General features: G+C 48.6%; 1 protein-coding gene across 3 annotated transcripts in view; it reads right to left on the reverse strand.

The window, feature by feature from the left end:
* ARHGEF6 (Rac/Cdc42 guanine nucleotide exchange factor 6) overlaps positions 1 to 15,457 on the reverse strand; it is a 38,545-nt gene that overhangs the window by 4,060 nt on the left and 19,028 nt on the right. For 2 of the 3 annotated variants that reach the window (XM_064670050.1, XM_064670052.1), the window contains 12 exons: positions 15,321 to 15,415; positions 13,768 to 13,863; positions 12,798 to 12,920; positions 11,367 to 11,505; positions 9,457 to 9,516; positions 7,162 to 7,308; positions 6,249 to 6,335; positions 5,243 to 5,321; positions 4,260 to 4,393; positions 3,845 to 3,970; positions 1,039 to 1,059; positions 135 to 228 (listed from right to left, as the gene is read on the reverse strand). In XM_064670050.1, the coding sequence (XP_064526120.1) occupies positions 135 to 228; positions 1,039 to 1,059; positions 3,845 to 3,970; positions 4,260 to 4,393; positions 5,243 to 5,321; positions 6,249 to 6,335; positions 7,162 to 7,308; positions 9,457 to 9,516; positions 11,367 to 11,505; positions 12,798 to 12,920; positions 13,768 to 13,863; positions 15,321 to 15,415 (1,201 nt within the window). The remainder of the gene's footprint in view (positions 1 to 134; positions 229 to 1,038; positions 1,060 to 3,844; positions 3,971 to 4,259; positions 4,394 to 5,242; positions 5,322 to 6,248; positions 6,336 to 7,161; positions 7,309 to 9,456; positions 9,517 to 11,366; positions 11,506 to 12,797; positions 12,921 to 13,767; positions 13,864 to 15,320; positions 15,416 to 15,457) is intronic. The other variant, XM_064670051.1, reaches the window with a different exon arrangement.

The raw sequence follows: 15,457 nt of genomic DNA on the forward strand, positions 1-15,457 counted from the left end.
AAGATCATTCAGTCTGAACCCCTGCCATGGGCAGGGTCACCTTCCACTAGATCAGGTTGCTCCAAGCCCTGTCCAACCTGGCCTTAAACACTGCCAGAGATGGGGCAACCACAGCTTTTCTGGGCAACACTTACTTTTCCGAATAACAAACTCTTCATCAGATGGCTTTCTTTCAGTTTTCCTTTTTGGAAGAAACTTCTTCATTGTTTTTGGGCTTTTGCTGGAATCCTACAGAGAAACAGACACTTGTGTGTACCCAGACCCACAGGCAGCTCGGACAGCGGAGCAGCGCAGCCGGTGCAGTTATCTCTGTTACACACAACATGTTAGAGAACTACAAAGCAGACAACGATAAAGTCGGGGAAAATGATGGGGTTTGCCTTTCCTGTGTGCCAGTTGTGACCCACTGCTTCCTGGAACAGCAGTGGGAATTGTACCTGCAGGGTTGGGCCAGGACAGGCTCCTCTAGCAAATTCAATCTGTGTCTAAAATCCTTTAGCCAAAGAATTCAAACACATACTAAGCACTTTTAGTCTGCTTACCAACTCTGTGGTCTGTGCTAGAAAACCCTAAAGTATTGTTTATTCCATTGACTTGATTTCTAATATAAGAGTAGGCAAATAACACTGTTTCTAAATGCCCACAATTTGTTTGAGATTATAAATCCCCCGAACACATACACAGAGAACGCACAAACACACACAAAGTTAGTGTTTGCTATGACTCCACGAGTAAGAAACACAAGCTTTTATCTCCTTCACTTTCACAAGTCTTGCTGATTTGGAGAGAATTAGTGTATTAGTAGATTACATGCAATAGGGATTTAAAGCAGGAGAAGAGGCATGCCAGGAAGTTTAAGTACCATAATACTAAATCCTTCTTGAGAGTTATCACAAAATATATTTGCCAGTTGCTACTGACTCTCACAATAACTTACTGATACAGCCAGGCAAAATTAGGGTCATGCAAGCATAAGAAGCATGAACAGGAACGAGCATTCTTTGCCACGATAAGCCAAAGAGATGTATCTACCCTTACCTTTAAGATATAAGACATCCTCTACAATGAATATGCAAAGAAAGAGAAGATGAGTGTGAGAGACTGATGATTTTATTGACCAAGTCCATTAAATTCACAATTCTAAAACACATTTAAATGTTAGTCTTGCGATTAATGCGGCAAACCCTCCGTGTACTGGTTTTAGAGCACTATCAACATGCAAAGGAGCACGGTGTCATGCAAAACTGAAAAAAATTACATGTGAAACACATGGTAAGTGGGCATTAATACACTCTAAACACATAGAGAACATGCCTCCTGTTAGTAGTGGGTGTCTGTGGATGTTGGTTGCCTAAAATGATGCTTACAAATGCCAGACCCCCGTGTGTCTGGCTCCATCCAAGCCCTGGGGAGCAGCTTGGGGTCTGGTCCCGTGCTCAACACCAGTCCTGCTGGCCTCAACCCCAGCCAGGATGGCAGGATGCTCTGCCCACCCTGGTGACAGCCTCCCAGGACTGCATCTTCTCAAAGGGGACCTGCCAGCCTCGCTGGAGAACTGACTACATCAGGCATCAGCGCTGCAGCATCTCCCTGCTCTGCTGGAAGGATGGGGAGCTCCCTACACACCCTGTGGAGGGTCCCATCCCTGGGATGTTCTGTCCAGGGAGCCACACAGCTCTCCTGCAGGTCTGACCAGCAAAATCCTGAAGTTATAAATCTTTCACTTAATGCAAAGCAGCCAGTTTAAAAAAAAAAAAAAAGAAGTGGTAGAAGAAATTATTGGTAAATCTTTTTTCCTTTGCTAACTTGAATCCATACACATTGTTTTACCCACAGAACTTACCTGTTCTGTTATTTCAAATGATTACTGGAAACAGAACAGGAAAAATGACCCAATTTCAATGGAAATAACAAGAGTGAGGTGCAGTACGCAAGCAGGGTCTGGGGTTTCCTGAGCACAGCAAGGTATGAGGAAATGCACAAGACTATGCCATCCCATCCTACACTACCAGAAGCCAATTAAAGTAACATGGATGTCTGAAAATCTCTAACCTTTTAATCAAACTCTCCCACTCACTTCCCTGCAAATAATCTTTAAGTTTGTATTTCTTTATTTTATCTTCATTATAGGAAGGTGACTTGCATGGAGCTGTTTGCATAGTTTGTTTTGTGCCCTACTTTAAATTAAAAAAAAATAAAATACAGTGGAATAGGGATTCCCCTTAGTGATTGAGCACCCCAGAGAGAGGGACGAGGCAGATGAGGATCTGCTTGGGACAACAGAACTTATTTCCCATTTGTCATCACAGACTCATGTCCATGAGTCCCTCCCCTGAGAAGGGGCCTCAGATTGGACTGACTGGGTACCAGGCTGTGCCTGCCCAGATCTGCTGGACATGTTGGCCTTTGGTTCTCCACCAACTGGCCAGCACAGCCTGTTCCCATGAAAATGATATTTTTGGTCCTTTGACAACTCACAGGATACCATCCAGCATTCCGCCCCTAGGGGCTCCCCGCCTGCTCGGCCTCTATGGCAAAAACTTCTCCCCTGGTTTCCACACAGAGAGTTTAACTCCTGCTATGTGTGGCAGGGGACAAGAAACTGCAAAGGACTGTAGTATTAATCATATCACTCAATCTGTGGTTTTTCACACAGAAAAATTTCTCCTCTACCTCAAGCCTCTTCATATATTTTAATTCACCGCACAAGCAAGAAACGGTTTAGTCTCTGTTTGGGACTTGGACCATGCAAAGACTACAGGTCATTTTCAGTCTTCTCAGTTGGTATTTGAACAATTTAATTCCCAAACTGAAATGCGTTCCTTTACAAATTTTAAGAAATAAAATGCAACAAAATACGATGAGGCTACCTAAAATCTCTGCCTGAATCAGTGGACCCACAGCCCCCTGGCTACTGGGCTTTCCATCCCTGAGTGCTGGTGGGGTGAGGGGGTCCAAGACCCCATCCCCATCCCCACTGGGAGCACGGGCAGTGACGCTCCCAGGGCTGCTGTACCAAGAAAGGCAGCTGACTCAGATCCAGAGTGCTCACTCAGTACGGGGAACATTACCCAAGTTACTGGTGAGTAATCCCAAAAGTTTAACATGAGGTAGGGAAGAAGAGCACCACATTTGTGGTGTGGGGTGAGAATCAGAGCTGGGCTGTATTTTGGGTTTCCCCACACCTCCTCTGAGCTCCGAGGCTTGGGGTTCCTGCAGGGGAAGTGATCCCTCAGGCTGCTGCCTCCCAGCAGGGCATCGCTGTGTAAAACATCGGGTGGGTGGTGAAGGAGGGTCAAGGCCCATGGCTGCTGCAGAGAGCCTTGTTCCAGCCACCAAAACAAGGTGAAAGACACAAGAAACATGAGCAGGCTTTTTGCCTCTTCCTCTTGGTGCAGCTTTGCTTCTCAGTCCTGCAATGCTGAGCCACTGGTACGGCTAGAGCTGGAACACATCCCGGCAGGGAGACAGTTCCCAACCCACAGCTCAGATCAAGGCAGGAGGAGGAGAGGAGACAGCTCCACCATGGCATTGCCAAAGGACAGCGCTTGATGGGACACCCTGCTGCAGGATTGGTGACATGCAGCAGCTGAGGGCACTGGCTACAGCAGCCAACAGCAAACATCCAACCTGCAAACACACGTGCTCATGAGTCCCTTGTAGCACAAAGCCCAGTGCAGCAACCAGCATCCATTGCAGGACTGGGGCCAAACCTGGCAGTCATTTCTCCCAGCATCCCCAAGAACCCATACTTCTGTGCCCTCGCTGTGGCATAAGAAAACTGGACATAAGCTCTAGGGATTGTGTGAAATCAGGGTCCTGCACAGGCAGGTGAGATGATTACCTCTTTGTAACTCAACGCTGCCGACGGTCTGAGCGGAGGAGCAGGACGGAGGCAGCTCAAGCTCCAGGGCTTGAGGATCTTGGGCGGTTCCAGAGGTCCACGGATCTGCCCAGATGAACTAAATGTCTGAGAAAATAGATGAGAAGCAAACAAAGACTGTTAACCACCAAACAACGTACAGAAGCAGAGTGGAACGGACAAGGATTCACTGTGAACTCTGAGATGTCTAAGTTGCAACAAAAATAGGGCAGGATACATGTAAAATGGTACAAGGGTGACATGGTTACAAACAAAACTGCAGGACGTGTCTTACAGCCGTGATGTTACCTCAGTATCAGAGTGCATTGCTGAAACAGAGAGCTCAGCCTGCACTGAGGAGCCCGGGCAGCAGAGAGGGCGGGGAGGTGACACTCACCGAATGAGGGCTCCAGGACTGCGTCTTGGAGACGGTGCTGCACGTCCCTTTGGTCAGCCTCTGCAGGTGGTCAAGCCATTCGTGCAAGTCCTGGCTGGTGCTGCAGGACACAGTGATCCGCTCTGTCATGTTCCCTGTGGCAGAGGGTTAAATAACTGACTTTATCAAAGGGTAGAGACCCAGGAGGAAACACGGGGTGAGATCAGCTCAGTGCAGCAGCAAGCGGCTCCTCAGTTTGCTCAGCCCAGTGACTGCAAAAAGGCCAGGGCAAAGATAGAAACATAGAATCATAGAAATATTAAGGTTGGAAAAGACCTCTAAGATCATTGAGTCCAACCATTAACCCAGCACTGCCAGGTCCACCACTACATTGTGTCCCTAAGCACCACATCTACAATGATGATGTGACTGCCCATCCTGCTCCAGGCAACCACTGAAAGCCAGAGTGGAAACTGCACAGAAAGGCTAAGGGAACTGGTGAGATGAATGTTTGAGAATTACATTATGTTGAAAGTAAGAAAACATGACATTTCCCTGATTAACAGAACTCTGACACCAAATGCCACCAGCACAGACAGCTGCACTGCAGCTCAGGCACTGAGCATGAATGACTGTGTATAGGAACAAGATACATTGAAGAGTAAAAATGAGGAAAACTAGGAAAGCTTCCTGATGATCAGAGCTGCTAATCTGTCAATAAATGAGGTGCTCAGAGCAGCACAGGACCAATGCTGGACACAGACGGGCACACAGCCCAGAGCAGAGCTACTGGGGTGGGGCATTTGTCCCATACAAAACCCTCCAGTCTCCAGAAGCAGCCAGAGGCAGAGCACAAGGGCACTGGGAGGAGGCTGCTCAGAAACTCAGACAACACATGGTAAAAGAGCAAGAAGAAGATCATGATTCCGGAAGGAGGACCAGTACTTCCAGTAGCAACTGTTGTTTGGACTGGGAGGACGGCTCCAGGCAGGGGCCCTACTGACCTGCAATTTCAAACATGTGCTCGTTCCCTTCAGCATCTTCCAGCTTTGTCAGCGTCATTCCTGTCAAAGGCAGCTTTCCCTGGGAGAATTGAAGAGGAGTCAGTGCCTGCATCTGCTTCCCAGCAGGTGTTGTTCTGCTTGTTCCTGCTGATTCCTTTCTCTTTGGGAATCGCCATTTAAAACTAATTTGTGAAGCCTCAGACTGCAGGAAGAGTCTCCTTTAATGTATGGATCTAGATTTCCCCGCACAACTAGGTCAAACCCCGCAGATGCGGCTCCCATGACAACTGAGTCATCCCGGCTCATCTGCCGCCCTTTCCCTTCACTCAGAGCAAACCCTTTTTACAGTTAAGTCAAAAGGATCAACTTCCCCTGGTTTTTCTGAAAGCCTTCCCTGTCCCTCTGATTTGCATGCTGAACTGCCTGCTCACCTTACTCCCACTAGTGGGTCAAGTCAGAAAACCCAGCGAAATCCTTCCCAAATCTTTCCCATCTCCCTTTCTGTGACAAATGACACATCGACACAAGAACAGCCTTTTCCTGACAGTACTGATGTTTTCAGACAGCTGGAGAAAAGTCAAGCTCCCAACAGCCTGATTCCAGCCATTCAAATGGTAAAACATGAGAAATGCAGTTTTGGGGTACCTCATGGAGTGGAAACTTTGGGCTCTTTACAGGAGGCTTTATAGTAGTGAAATATTCGCTGAGAGTCGGATGGCTGGTTGTGTGGACAGCTGGATTAGGACACTTCGCATTCACAACAGCACAGAGGACAACATGCGGGTTGTTTTTTCCTAATTTCACAGCATTCACTTACCAAATGCTGCTTAACCACTTGGCAGGACAAAGGCACTGAAAGTCCCCATGGTAAAACCAAGCCCTGGTTCCCAGCATTTGCATCACAACAGAGAGTTTGAAGGATGCAGAGGATTTGAATTTGATAAGAGCTATCTGATTTCCTTTTTTTACACCAAATGCCTTGCAACTTCAAATTAAGCATGCCTACCTGATAGATGAACCCACTCATCCGTGGGCTTGCAGACAGCATCAGCAAAACGTTGGAAAACAACAAGAAATACCGCTCTTCTTTCTCCTGCAGGGATAAGAATTTAGGTTAGTCCAGTCTGCAATGCATCACAAGCACCTGCCTCCAGCAAACTGAACCTGTTGCAGCTGGAATCACAGCCTGTCAGATCACCCCCAAACCAATTATTTGGGCTTTTTTTCTTTACAGCATCTTATTTCTGTACTAGTTTTTCCTGCATTAGATTTTTGTCTGCATCCTGCTAATCCCCTTCCCATCATTGCAGAGCATCTCAGAAGACCTTATGTCTCCCAGCATCTCACATCCCAAACCTGTATTACAGGTCTTCCCAGGGAAAAGTTGCTACACCAAGAAATTCAGTGATAACAGGCACTTTCCCACACCAAGCATGCAGCATGCACGGCTTTAACACCACTGGTGAAGGTGGTGGCAAGCACTGGTGCGACACATTAGGATCAGTAGCACAGGAATCCCTTCAGTTAGTTCCAAAGCACATTCAGCTCTGGACTGGGACATCACAGCAGCCACTGTGCTGTGCACAGGATGCTTTCAAGTCACTCTCCTTTCTCAGAATAAGTCATGGGGGAGAAAGAGGGAAATTAATGTGCTTTATGACACTGAGATACTTTTTTTGCTTCAAAAGTGTGACACTAAAGGCCTGAAGCTAAGCTCCCAGGGTGCCTGACTCACTCCAAAGATGTGCACAGTCCCATTGCACAGCTCTTCTCCAGGTAAAATTATTTATCACCATTATTTGTCAGCAGTTTCCTGGCCTGGAGTGAGAGGAGCTGTTGCCCCACGTCACTGATCCTGAGAGCAAGGGGGTATTTGGACACAATGCCTTTAGTCAGGAGAAGGACCTGGCTTCACTCACCTCACTTCCTCCACACTGCACCATAACCTGGGACATGTAGATGATGTTTCCCATTGTTTTTATGTCCTCTCCTTCCCAGCGCTGGATGGATTCAGAAAGGATCTGCAGCTCGAGCTGTTTCCTCTTCCTCAGCTCCTGGCATTGTGACTGGGAATCACAGCAAAGCCTCATTAGCTGAAGGGCAGGCACAAACCCAAACCACTCCAGTTTCAGCAGCAACACTCACACAGCCCTGTGGGCTCAGGGCTGGTCATGTCAGGGATCAGGAAAGCCTCTTTTGGCCCTATTACACAAAGTTTGTTAAAAAAATCACACCCTAGTGATTTATGAAGTAATGACTATATTCAAATGTCAAAGAAATTGCAAACTGCACTGAGTAAACTTTTCTTTCCAAACCAGCCCTACCTATGAGAGTACAGGGTCACATTTTCCAAACCAAGACAGCTGCAGAGTTAAATGTCTCTAATTTTGCTACTGCTTAGAGAGATTTTGCCCATTTTGTCCAAACAGCAGAGTTGTATTTGCAGCAATGCAAAATCCCCAAGAATCAGATGGGTGGATATTTTCTAACCAAAATCTGCAAACCCAAAAGCAGGACTTGGTGGTGCTGTAGAGTCACACAAAAATAATCTACTGAAAGTGCTGTAATTGAAAAGACCACACCAATGCTCTGCAGCTGGGGACTGGAGGAGCTCCATGGAGTGGCCAGTCCCCCAGCAGCTCTCAGCAAGCAGAGGACAATGCTGGCTGAACAAAGACAGTCCTGCAAATCCAAGCAAAACTTCCTTTAACTGACCACTCTGCCAACAGGGAAAACTGCTGCAAAGCCAAAACTAGGCTCAGTTTTCCCCAGCTGATTGTTTTTTTCCAAACCCCTTTTTCTGACAGAGGTTTTCCTCCTTTCCACCTTAGTTTCATACAAACTCTTTGACTATCCAGGTCTTCGAAGAGAGAGGCTGCATTGGGTCTGTTCTGGAAACACACACATTTGAACCAAACTGTGGGGGCTTCCTCTGGTTTTACAACTGTTGCATGTTTTGATGGTGTCTCAAGTGTCCCAATCCAATGTTCCCAGGATGCAAATCCAAATAAAAGCCACAGCAGTTTGTTTCAGGGGCACCACTGTGAATCACGGTGGCTCTGTGGTCCCTCCCTGCCCACGCTTGGGAGCCTCCCTGGTCCTGTAACAGGACCACGTGTCCATGGCAAGGGGCATCTCTGGCTGTGTAACCTCAAATCCACACTGAACCTCTTCAGTTGTGTCATAATGACATTAAATTACTCATCACCCAAGTACACATTTCAAGTAAACCCGTTCATCGCTTACGAGATTTCCTAAAGATTAATGACACCTTGTAATTTAACTGAGTTATTCCCCTGTTAGCTACCAGAATAAATGGAAAGGGAGACGAGTTTTTCTAAGTAAATGCAACATGATCGCCCTTTCCTGTTTTCTATGAACTTTCTCCTCTCCATTTTTCATCTGCACTGCTAAACACTGAAAAATGGCATCTGCTGTGCTAAGGAAGGAAGTTGGACCACATCTGGAGTGGTTATAGTGAAAGGCAGTGGCTACAAAGCTTTAGAGAGAGACTAAAGCTTTTTTAATAACCGAAAAAAGCTTTTCCGGGTAAAACCTTTGTGCACATGGATGGCTTTCCCCCCTCTGTTTCATCTCAGTGCAGCAGGACTTTGAGGGGTGCAGGTAACACAACTCACAGAAATAGGTTTGTCATCTCTGACTCATCCCTGTGCTCTGTTCCCCACCAATGACCATGGCACCCAGAGCCACAAATTACCTGCAATGTGGTCAAAGTATCCCAGTGCCCGTGAGCAAACCTCAACAAAACCAAGAGTTACTCAATGGCCTCAGAGGGGAATTTCCTGCTGCACCAGCAGTTCAGTCAGTCACAGCCGTGTTAACCTTTCCCAGCTCACCTCAATGAGCAAGGGGTGGTCCAGTTTCAGGTGGAAAATGATTAGGGAATGGAGGCAAAAGGAGATGAAAGGGACCCCGCTGCCACCATTGCCCACACATGGCTTTCAGCAGTGGAGAAGAAAGTCAAAGATTTGCCATCTCTGCTCTGGGACCACAGAGCCAGAGTGCAATTGCCAAAACAGACATCCAGAGGAGCAGCTCTAGGCTTGAAAGTTGAAATTAGTATTCTTTATAACCCATCTTTTCCATTCCAAAAGACCTTTCTTTCTAATGAGGAGACAAATGTCAGGCTTGACTCACTCTTTGTGAAATGCAGCCCTGAAATGGAGCGCTCTATTTTAAGAATTGCCACCTACCACAAGGGACTTGAAGGATGTGACAGCTTTCAAAACCTCTTCATGATCTGGATGCGCCTCCTAGTGAAGGGAGAGAAAATACCTCAGCCAGCAGCAGCAGCAGGACCCACTCTGAGCATCAACCCACCCTGAGCATCACATACCCTGAGCATCAACCCACCCTGCGCAGCACCATTGTCCCAGTACACCAGGGCTGTGGGGCTGAGGGTGCAGGCAGCACAGGCTGCAGGAGGGGGCCACAATCCCCCAAGTACCTTCCCCACCATCCACCTCAATGTGACATGGCTGAAAGTAGCTATGCAATTCAGCAATACCAATTTAATGAGTGTAAAGTGGTCAGAGCAAGAGCAGATATTATTTTACTCATAGCAAATTTGACTTGGAAAGAAAATCAATGAAAACGGGCAGAGGTGCAGGGTGGATTTGTGGTTTCACCTTCAGAAAGAAAACCATTGGTGTGCAAGGTATTCCAGCCACTGCCCCATCAAGGGTGGAAATCCATGAGCATCAACGGGAGCTTCACCACCAGGTTTAAGGGAGGGCATGTTTGAGCAGAGAGCTCAGGAAGGGGAAGTGCAGGATGCTGTCCCTTGTCTCTGACCACAGCTGCATGTCCAGGGCCCTATATTCTAAGCTCCTCGCCACCCAGTTCTCATGTCAAGCAAATCCTAAGGTATCTAGGTTGTGATGGAGCAGTCCCGCAGCCTGGAATTGCTCAGCCTGGAACGTGGGACGGGGGCTGCCCTGAGCGTACCTGCCCCATCACCAGCTGTGCAGCAGTGCAGGGAATGCTATGGTACAATACATCCACACTGCATACATCTATACTGCATTCATCCATGCTCTTCCCACGGCATCACAGCTTAAACCTCAGCCCTACTGATTCATGCAACAAAACTCCCACACTCATCTTAGAAACTAAGAGAAACAGGTGATGTGTGTGTCCCCAAATCCACTGCTGATTCCCATACAGCATCCTGCAAAGAGCACACTGTCCCTGCACGGGCATGGTGGCTGCAGCTCAGCTAAGCCAGGTGAGAGTGGGACAGGTAGGTCTGTGTGTGCCTACCCTGCAGGCTCTCATGGCCTCTCCTATGCAGAAATACCCCTGGCTCAAGCACAAAGGTTTTAATCCTTTGGCTGGGTTGTGGATTTGAACGGTCACGGATAAGTGTGCTGAGTAATTAACTGGTAATTAAAACTGGAAGAGGGGGAAAAGCAAACCTGGTTAAAAATAGACTATTACTTCTGTTTTCTTCACCCCCTTGCACCACCCCTGAGATCTGGAGAGCTCCAGCAGCAGAGATCTCTACATTCCCTGGGGGAAGAAATGTCCTGAAGCCAACCTGCCACTTGCCAAGGAAGTCTCTGTGCCCCTCGGCTGCTCTCCCTGCTCCCAGGACTCGCTCCTCCGCCCCCGTGTCTGTGCTGGCTGCCAGATGCACGTCTGTCTGTGCAGCTCTGCCTCCACCCAGGAGCACAAGCCTGAGGCGAGGGGTAGGAATGTGCCTGTGAGCCGCAGGAACGAGTGGCCAGGCTTAGGAATCTCATCAAACGATAATAAAACCCCTGATTTATTACCCGCTGTGCAAACAAATACCAGCTGTAGCCCAGCCCTGAACTCTGCTTTTACTTGTGCTGGAAATGGCCCATCTTTGAGGAAGGGCTGAGGTGAAGAGCAGGCAATGCCTTCCCACAACATCCCCTGACTCCTCCACTGCTTTCCCACTTTTAACCTGAAAGGTGGATAATGTCCCGGGGAAGTGGGACATCTCCTTGGAGAGGTGGTAAGCACTTTTAGCCACATGGTGCTTAAATACCAAAGGGCAGATGTCCCTCTTGCAGCTCAGGGGGCAGCTCTGGCAGCACCAAGGGGCAGAGTCTGCCCAGCAGCCCCACATCCCACCTACCTCCATGTGCCGCTCCAGCTCCTGCAGAAGTGTCACGTATTTATCCAGCCTCAGGAAGGGTTTGCTGAGGCTCGTGGTTAGGATGAGAATGCCTGGGTTGGCCGCACCCTGGCCCTCCATGAACTTCTCCAGCTCATCACTATAAATAGAGACAACAACAACGACAAAGACGAGGAGGGCTCGCACCACTGAGGGCTGTGTTCTGCTGCCTCCCACACTCTCTCCTGATGGCCAGGGCTCTGCTCTGAGCTGTGCCTTTTTAAGGGCAGCCCAGCCTCCCCTTCGAGCACCCCCCATCAACCCAGCAGGGCAGGCAGAGAGCTGTGAGCTTCCAGCCAAGCAAGACCCTGCTCCCCAGGGATGCAGGGGAGGATGCTGTGTGGCTGCAGGTGTTGGAATGCACAGCCCCTGGGATACATCAGTGCCAGCAGCTGGTCCCTAGGCACAGTGAGATGGCACAGGGCCAGGTGTCTGGTGGACAGTGCAGACTGCAGAGGCTGGTGCTGTGCTGGAGGATGCTGCAATAATATGCTGGAACCCTGCTGGGAGCCATGATGCAGGTGTTAGCACATCCATTGCTCCAGAAAACATGGCTTGTGTGTGTCAGCACATTTGCTAAAGCTGATTCTTTGACTGATTTAAGAAAAGGGGTCAGACTGAGGAACTACATGAATGAGTCATTTACTGGAGCCAGGCTTTTCGTTACGCTGAATTAAAGCTGGATTTCACCACCTAAGTTCCCATTACAGAATGGGAAGACTTAAACAGTGTGGATGGGATCCTGGCTTTCTCCTTGCTGCAGGCAGGACAGCTAAACTGCACTAGGCATGACACAGTGGTAGCCTTTTGGCTTGGCACATCACACAAATTTGAGTGTCTACTCAAGTGGGAGAAAGATGCTGTTAAAGTGATCTACCAATGACCATGCATATCAACCATTTGGTTTAAGATCAATTAATAAACTGGGTAACTCTGGGTGACTTGATGACTACCCTCCTTCTCCAATAAAGTGCCCCTCACTGTGGTGCCACAGAGGAGCACCCTCCCACCTGCAAGTGTGTGAGCAGGTGGGAGGACACAGCATGTGGAGGAGCAGGTCTGAAACAGCATCTTGGTCCTTCAGCAAGTAACAATCACAGGAGATGCTACTGCCAGGGCTGGGGTTGCCTGTTTTACCTAAGGTAGGATCCTGTATGTGCAGACAGGACCAGCCCTGAACACAAGTGGCAATGAGTTGTCTCCATGCTGGAGCTGAAAAGCTTTGCTGAAGAGCCCAAAGCCCTAGCAGTTTTCCCAACAGCAGGATCCCATGTTATCCCCTTGCCCTGTTGTCAAAACACATCTCAACATCCGTGGCAGGCCAAGTATCAATAAGAAAAGTAACTTTTTAAAGGAGGGATTTCAGTCTGAAGCTCCTCCTCCACCACTCACCTGTGCTGGGTGAGCACGTTGACGGCCGACGGGTGGTTCGCACAGTACGTCAGGTACAGGGAGCGGAACTGGGGCATCAGGTTGGTGAAACAGCCTCCCACACGCTGCTGGTTCTCGGGGAGCCTACAGACACCAACACACTGCCACACTGAGCCTCTTGATCTGCACCCTGCAGCTATGGCAACCTCAGGGACCTGTCCAGGAACCACCCGCTGCACGGGGACATTCCCAGGGCACTGCAGAACCCAGCAAAATACCCACACCTGCCACTTGGGGAGGAGGAAAAAGGAGACCCTCGGATGGGTCTGGGTTTCTGTGGTACAGACAGTGAGAATCACAACCCGTTATCAGCCTGGGGCAAGGTGTGACCCAGCCTGACCTGTGCCACCAGCAGAGCTGCAGCTGGGATGCTGCAGCCCATTGTGTCTGATGAGGATGCGCTGGAAGGAACTGGGGGCAATGTAGGGATGGTCCCACTCTCTGGGCTGCCCGTGAATATGACAGAGGAGATGAAGAGAGAAAGAGAAGCTACAGCCTGAATATATTTCTAGTATTCAGTTTTTTCTCTGTCTCGTTTCAGCCCTTCCAAAAGACAGGCTGGGCTAAGGCTAAACATGTCTGTCAGCTCCCCTGCAGGAAATTAGCACCTCTAATAATTTGCTCTTTGCTTCCTGGCAATTCCCATCTTCATGTCTGCCAGATCTCCCACCCTGCATGTGCTTGCATCTTTTGTGTCAGGTCTAGTGACATTCTCATTCAGCAGATGCCTTAGCATTAAAAATGTTGGAGTTCCTTCTACCTTCCCTCCTGCCAAAGCATTACCTGCCACCTTTCTTCAATCCTGTTATTTTATTCTATATTTAAGAAGTCTAAGACAGCACCCAGGAGGAAGATTAATGAACATGTCTCTCTATTATTTTTAGCTGCAGTTTAATAGCTTAACAACCTCAGTGCTATGGCAGGAACTTACTTTGCAACTTCTTCCAAGGCTTGGTTCAGCGTTTGCTGGAATGCAGAGATTTCTTCCATGTTTCCCAGCAATGCTGCAATGTCCACGGCGCTGAGCCTGTGAGAGTCAAATCACCAGTCAGCATCAGAGATGTTGCTCTCAGGAGCACCCCCTTCATATTTGTAAGTGGTCCTTCCAAAAAGACCCGAGAATTTCTCTTTCCCCAGATATGGGACACAGGAAAACACAAAATTCATGATCTGTGAGCTACAGACCACAGACTCCTGGAGAAGATGTCTGCTGCCACAGATTATCTTAATTGGATTTTAATCACTTAATCACACTAATCTTCTCAGACGTTTAGCTGTCTAATAGGCACAGACAGATGGGATTTCAGCCAGGGGTGGGGAGGGCTGTGTGTGCACAGACACAGAGACAGCTTTGTCTTCAGGGATTCATTCTGTGGGTTTCCCTATGGGAGGAGGGTCCTATACAGCAGCACCTCAGGTAGGGACTGCTTTGTTCCTCGAGTGAGGCTGGATTTTTCCTAGCCAAAGCTAATGTATTTGCTTCTGTAATCCTCAAAGCCATCCTCATAGTCACCCTCATACCACCCTCATTTAGGCCATTTGCTGCCTACAAGGCTGAGAGCATGAGAAATTTTCCCACATGAAGACTTGGGGAAGGGAGAAGTGATTTAAATACAGAGGCCTTAGGACACCACTCTCCCATCTCCCCAGACTGGATGATGTCTAAACACCAGCTCTCCACCAATGACGCCCCAAGGCTGCCCAGTCCTCCCTCAGAGCACTCAGCCGGAGGGACCCCAGCCCCAGACACAGTTCATGGACAGGGCACCGCTGGGAAGAGACAACTGCAAAGCTGAAGCAGCGAGCAGGAGGTGAAGTCAACTGCACTGGGTCTCCTATGCAAGGTGAAACTATCAAGAGACCTGCTGACAGGCAGCAGTGTGCTGGATGGAAAACACGTGGCCTTATTTCCGCGGGTAAGCCTGGACAAACCCCCCAGTCAGCCCAGTGTTGCTCAGGCCACAAGGGATGGCAGCGTGTTCTTCTCAAGTACAGAGGTACTTGGTGCCAATGGCTGCACAGACAGGGACACAGGGGAGCCACTTTTTGCTGAGCAGCACTTTGGATTCCGTGAGAGGCAGTCTAACCACAGAGGATACCTGTCGTCAGGCATGAAATGAAGAGATGACTGGGGCTGAGAAGTCACAAAAAGGCAAATGACAAGGGGAGAAGCCATGCAAGGCACGCTGCCAGGGAACACACATGCTGGGACAGGCACACATGAGCTTGCAGATGGGTGGGAACAGCCAGCCCTCTCCCAGATGGAAATGCCCATTTCTAACATAGCCCAGTGTCTGCATGACCACTGAGGAATGGGAAAGAGCAGAAACCTGCAGAACATGGGCGGGTTTTCTGGTTCACAGAGAAGTTGTGAAGCTTTGTAACAGCAGCAATAACAGTCCCTAAACATTCAAAGGTAGGAAAGTAATGAACTATGATGGATTTTACGGTGTTCTCTCCACCTCAGATGCCCTTATATCTTACTTATCATAAGACTGGAGGGGTCTTAAGTAAGTTCCCAGAAGTGACTGTAGTTCCTTCGCATAATCTCGTTCTGTTTCCAGAATATTTTGCAACACCTAGGGTGAGAGACAGAGCACTGAGTAGATCTTTGTACTAGA

This window comes from Pseudopipra pipra, chromosome 13 (genome assembly GCF_036250125.1).
Source record: "Pseudopipra pipra isolate bDixPip1 chromosome 13, bDixPip1.hap1, whole genome shotgun sequence".
In the NCBI taxonomy this organism is placed as follows: Eukaryota; Metazoa; Chordata; class Aves; order Passeriformes; family Pipridae; genus Pseudopipra; species Pseudopipra pipra.